The 6000-nt window shown below is 43.1% G+C and overlaps 1 protein-coding gene across 1 annotated transcript in view; it reads left to right on the forward strand.

Annotated features, from left to right (window-relative positions):
• The window catches only part of LOC6501499 (fatty acyl-CoA reductase wat), a 28498-nt gene extending 22746 nt beyond the window's left edge, over nt 1-5752 (forward strand). The window contains exons 3-10 of the mRNA XM_001955341.4: nt 2026-2100; nt 2217-2329; nt 2395-2643; nt 3982-4237; nt 4480-4672; nt 4732-4971; nt 5035-5292; nt 5352-5752. Of these exons, the coding sequence (XP_001955377.1) occupies nt 2026-2100; nt 2217-2329; nt 2395-2643; nt 3982-4237; nt 4480-4672; nt 4732-4971; nt 5035-5292; nt 5352-5439 (1472 nt within the window). The 3' untranslated portion in view covers nt 5440-5752. The remainder of the gene's footprint in view (nt 1-2025; nt 2101-2216; nt 2330-2394; nt 2644-3981; nt 4238-4479; nt 4673-4731; nt 4972-5034; nt 5293-5351) is intronic.
• Nucleotides 5753-6000: the final 248 nt, after the last annotated feature.

The following is a 6000-nucleotide window of genomic DNA, read 5'->3' on the forward strand; positions in this document are numbered from 1 at the left end:
TGACAAATTATGTGACAGACTTTTGTCTGCCGCAGTGTGGCGTGGTGTGTCGCGGTGCGGTGCGGTGCGCCCACAAAATCCAAAGAGCCAAAAACAATTGTTGACAATTCACTCAAAGTGGGTGCCCCTTGTTGTTGGGGATTTGGATGCTGCTGCCATGGCTCCGGCTCTGGTTGGAGGCGTTTGGGAGGGTGTTGGAGTTAGCGTTAAACAAATGCCCCAAAGCGCTCGAAAATGCTTTAAACGCCGCACTCCACTCGAGTCACTCCAGCTCTACAGCGGCACTCCGCACTCCGTACTCCACACTCCAGTCTCCAAGTGAGCGGCTCAATTTCGTTGCGTCCACGAACAATGATGGGTTTTTGTTTCGGGTGGGTGGTTGGTTAGAGGTAGGGATGGAGGTATCAGTGCCTCCCACCCGGGGAGATTGTCTGCGAGTGCTGGCACATTTTCAGTTGCTGTTTCGGCGCGAGGCGATGCGAAGTGCGCTTGAGTTGCATTTAAGCCAATTAGCATAGGTAAACAAAACATTTGAGTGAGCCAGCCAAGTGCTTGTGGTTGAGTGCGGCCTCGGGGCAGGAATTTCCTACAAGGAGGCTACTTGGGGTGGGCCATACCATAACGGCGGCTTCCCATTGGACAGGAGCTGTTGCTGGTGTCAGCTCTAGGTGTCAAGACGTATTTGTATGAATGTGTTTGCTATCCCTGCACTAGAGGGGTACCCTGGGAGGGCCGGGGCCATTACATCCTTCTCAACAATGTTGCATTTATTATGCAATTATCAAGTGGCAATTGTGCACGGGCTGTCTGGCTGGATGTGAATGAACGAGGCTCTCAGTCCTAGGACTGACAGTGATTTACGTCGACGATTGGCAATTAGGCATCTCTCGGAACAGAGGCAGACGAAGGCGAAACGGAGCATCTCAAGACGGGATGCCATTCAATTGAGGAATGTTTAAAGGCCTTACAGTGGGAGAAATGATTATGAGCTTGAAGCTAGAAATATCAAGGTTAGGAGATTTATTAATAGTTGCTTATATTTGTTTTAATATTTACCAAGTTATTTTAAGCACTTCCTGAATTGGAATTCCAGTGCTAATAGCTAGTTTCTTTGCTAAAAATTAACAACAATTGTTTATGTAAATATTTTATTGTCTACTGGGTTGTCTCTATCTGAATCTTTCGAGTTAAGAGCCTAACTATAGGCTAAAAGCTCCTTTTAGTAGTTCACCAAAATAGAAACTCTAACCAACCAAACAGACAAATTCCCAAATCAAAAACTTCAATACCAATCCACATCCCAAATCAGAGTAATTAAATGGGAATATATATTTTTTCGAGTGCATGTGGCAGCAAACGTGTGGCATATGCAACTGTGCCCGTGTGCGAGTGTGGGTATTTTAGGCGTGTGTGCGTTTTAGACAATAGATGAATGGCTCGACGAGCTGCTAACTTGCAAATATTTATGAGTGGCCCAGCAAGTGGCAGGCAACGGAGGCAACCGATGCCGCAAACAACAATGTGGGCCAGAGATGGATGGGCTGCCAAGAGGGGAGCAGAGTGTGAGGCTGGAGGGTGATGTTTCGAGACCCTGTGGCCGGATAAAGGGAGGGTGGGGCATACAGATCCATTGGCAGGCAACGTTGAAACGTCAAGTGTTGTTGCCGTTTTGGCACTTTGGCAAAAATGCAGGCAGGAGCTAACCTCGTGACCCCTCAACTATTCTGGTTGCTGGTGTGCGATTTTGAATATGTGTGGGTGTAGATGGGTATGCGGGTGCGTGTGTGTGGCGTGAATTATGCGCAATTCAAGTGGCATTTGATGCGCATTTAAATTCGTGACGGCGCTTCAAGTTGGTGGCAAACAAACCAAACCGAACCAAAACCGAACAAACAGTCAACAGATTGGGGGAAGCAAATGGGGGCGAGTGCCGGGGCGGATGTGGGGGATTCACCGAGCCCATCAATGATGCGCATCAAATTGGCTAATTGTTTAATGACTGTTTGCATTGATCTCTTCCCTCAGACGAGTCGCCCATGCAAATGTTCTACAAGGACAAGGGCGTCTTCCTCACCGGCGGCACAGGATTCTTTGGCAAAAGTAAGTTCCACTTGACTCCCAAGTACGTGACTGGAATTTCGCCCACATACTTACACGCCATTTTCCTCTCCATCTGTCTCGTCCTTTTTTGTCCTGTCTGGCCCTGTCTCCTCCAGTTATCATCGAGAAATTGTTGCGCGTCACAGAGGTGGGACAAATCTATTTGCTGATACGCACCAAGAAGGGCAAGGATGCTTTTGCCCGCATCGAGGATCTGTTTAATGATCCGGTAAGTGAAAAAAAATAATTTCCTTAACTTATCACAACATAAAATAATTTATTCTTGGTCCTTAGGTCTTCGACAAGATGAAGCAGGTGAACCCAAAGTACCGCTGCCAGCTAACCATCATCAGTGGGGATTGCTCCCTGCCTGGCTTGGGCATTTCACCCGACGAGCGCGAAACGATCCTGGAGAACGTCAACATAGTCCTGCACAGCGCCGCCACCGTTCGATTTGACGAGAAGCTCAAAATGGCCATCGCCATCAATGTCCACGGCACCAAGGAAATCATCAAGCTGGCCAAAGAAGTTGTGAATCTAAAGGTAAAAAATGATTTATTTAAGACCCATATTTTATATTCCCATATCTCTACCTAAGTCTACCTAAACATATATCTTACACTTATCTTTCAGACTGTAGTCTTCTTATATGGTGACTTTAGCGAAAGCTGTATCTTTGACATTAATCATCCAATTCCTTATCGGAATAACCGCTTAAAAATCTAGATAATCTAGAAAATTTTATTAAAAAAGTAAAAAATGCATGGGAGCGCCAATATAGCTCCCTGCGAAGGCTATATCTTTGCCATTATTGATCCGATTCTCACGCGGAATACCTTAAACGATTTGTACATCGATTCTCCAGAAATCTGCTTCAAAACCTAGAAACAAATTATTTTTTCGATTTTTTCTGAAATTTTATGGGGTGTCCCCTTCAAAAAACGAAAAATGCGTGGGAGCGCCAATATGGCCCCCAGTGAAGACTATATCTTTGCCATTATTGATCCGATTCTCAAGCGGAATACCTTAATCGATTTGTACATCGATTCTCCACAAATCTGCATCAAAACCTAGAAACAAATTATTTTTTCGATTTTTTCTGAAACTTTATGGGGGTCCCCTTCAAAAAACGAAAAATGCGTGGGAGCGCCAATATGGCCCCCAGTGAAGACTATATCTTTGCCATTATTGATCCGATTCTCAAGCGGAATACCTTAATCGATTTGTACATCGATTCTCCACAAATCTGCATCAAAACCTAGAAACAAATTATTTTTTCGATTTTTTCTGAAATTTTATGGGGATCCCCTTCAAAAAGTGAAAAATGCGTGGGTGCGCCAATATGGCCCCCAGTGAAGACTATATCTTTGCCATTATTGATCCGATTCTCAAGCGGAATACCTTCATCGATTTGTACATCGATTCTCCACAAATCTGCATCAACACCTAGAAAAAAATTATTTTTCCAATATTTTCTAAAATTTTATTGGGGATCCCCTTCAAAAAGTAAAAAAATCCATGGGAACACCAACATGGCCCCCAGTGAAGGCTATATCTTTGGCATTATTGATCCGATTCTCAAGCGGAATACCTTAATAGATTTGTACATCGATTCTCCACAAATCTGCATCAAAACCTAGAAACAAATTATTTTTTCGATTTTTTCTGAAATTTTATGGGGTGTCCCCTTCAAAAAGCGAAAGATGCGTGGAAGCGCCAATATGGCCCCCAGTGAAGACTATATCTTTGGCATTATTGATCCGATTCTCAAGCGGAATACCTTAAACGATATGTACATCGATTCTCCACAACTCTGCATCAAAACCTACGAACGATTTTTTGATTTTTTGACTAATTAAAAACTCTTAAATAATTGTGTAGGCACTCGTCCATGTCTCCACTGCATTTGCCCATTGCAACATGCGCCACATTCAGGAGAGATTCTACAGCGGCACCATGACCGGGGAAAATGCTTTTAAGCTGAGCGAGTGCCTCGACGAGCACACTCTGAATACCCTAACTCCAACCATCATCAAGGGATATCCGAATACGTATACTTTTACCAAAGTCCTGGCCGAAAATGTTGTGCAACAGAGCGCCCAGAATCTGCCAGTCACAATCTTCAGACCCGGAATCGGTGAGTGAAATCAGGTTTATTTTAATTGTTGTTTTAGCAATGGTATTTCGAGGTGATGATCTTTGGCTTGTCGTTGGTTAGAATTATAGTACTTTTTAACGACTTTTAAAATTATTTTGAATTGCATTTTAAATCAATTATTCCAAATTCCCGATTTTATCGTTTGCTCAAGCAGGTTTTTAAATAAATTTTTAAAATACGTATCGTTAAACAATGATTTTTAATTACCTGTTACTTCACAGTAATTACTACCTACCGTGAACCGGTTACTGGCTGGATTGACAACATGTATGGTCCTTGCGGCGTTATTGTGGGCATTGGTTCGGGAGTCCTTCGGGTTTTCACCGGCGACATGGACAACAAGGCGCATATCGTTCCGGTGGACATGTGTGTGAATGCACTGCTGGCCAGTGCTTGGGATATAGCGCGCAACAAGTGAGTCTTGTTTCCCATAATTGCCAAAGGCAATTGACCATTATTCTTTTTTGTTTTAGGTACGAAACGCCACCGATTTACAACTATGTCCCGGATCAGGAGAACATGGTCAGCTGGCGGCGTTACATGGAAGATGGCTTCGAGTACGGCTGCGACATTCCCATGCGAAAATCCATCTGGTATCCGCGATTCACGATTGTGCCACACATGTGGCAGTACCACATTCTGTGCTTCCTCTACCACACGTTGCCCGCCCTGGTCATGGATACCATTATGGTTCTTATAGGCAAAAAGCCAAGGTAGGTTTTCTTGATTTTCTTTGTGAAAGTGTGTTTTAAATTTATTTTTTATTTTATCATTAGAATGATGAAAATCTACCGGAAGATTCACAAGCTGAGCAACGTCCTTAAATACTTCAGTTCAAACGAGTTCCGCTTTGACAATGATAATGTGAGAAAGCTAACAGAAAAGTTGGACGACCGGGATAAGAGGCTCTTCGCCTTCGATATGCGTGATCTGGACTGGACCAATCTCTTCCGGGTTAGCCTCTATGGACTGCGTCTCTATGTGGTCAAGGATGATCCCAGTAATATTCCCGAATCCATTAAGCGCTATGAGAGGTAAGTCTGATACTGCCCGAGCCTGGACTGGACTAAAAATTATTTATTTTTCCTTTCAGATTGAAGGTTCTGCACTACACGACACTGGCTGTTTTCTATTCGTTAGCAGCCTGGGCGCTCTTTGCCCTCGTCAAGCTCTTCTTATGAGACGCTTTTAGTCTATTTAACCTTTATAACCATTTTAGGGCATGTCTTTCAACTTAAACTATCTTCCAATCTTTCAGTGTAAAGCCTTAACATTTCCGCCTCCACAATAGTTGTTAGTTGTAGTTGTATGTATGTTTTTATCATATCCATATGCCCCAAAGTCATATGTTTGAAACGCTTTATCCGAATCTTGTATAGCTTAGTTTTTACGTACGTCTGTAAATGTAAATTCGCTCTATTTTATTGTGTACTATGGATGTAGATGATTGATTACGAGCACAATAAATACTGCTTCACATATTGTTTGGGATAACTCATGTGTTTTTCTCACCAAGCTTTAAGTTTGTCCAGCAAATGTCCTGTTTAATTTGGTTTGAACTTTACTGGTCCTTCGTTTTAAATGAGCGTTCAAATTGTTCACCCGGGCGAATACATAATAAATGTTTTCCGACTCGAAATTCGTACGAGTACTTGTCAGATTCCAGGAAAGTCTCCTTAAAGAGTAACCTTCAACTTCATACCACCTGACGGTTGAAACACACTTCTGCAATGTCTGTCTGA

The sequence above is a fragment of the Drosophila ananassae genome, chromosome 2L (genome assembly GCF_017639315.1).
Source record: "Drosophila ananassae strain 14024-0371.13 chromosome 2L, ASM1763931v2, whole genome shotgun sequence".
In the NCBI taxonomy this organism is placed as follows: Eukaryota; Metazoa; Arthropoda; class Insecta; order Diptera; family Drosophilidae; genus Drosophila; species Drosophila ananassae.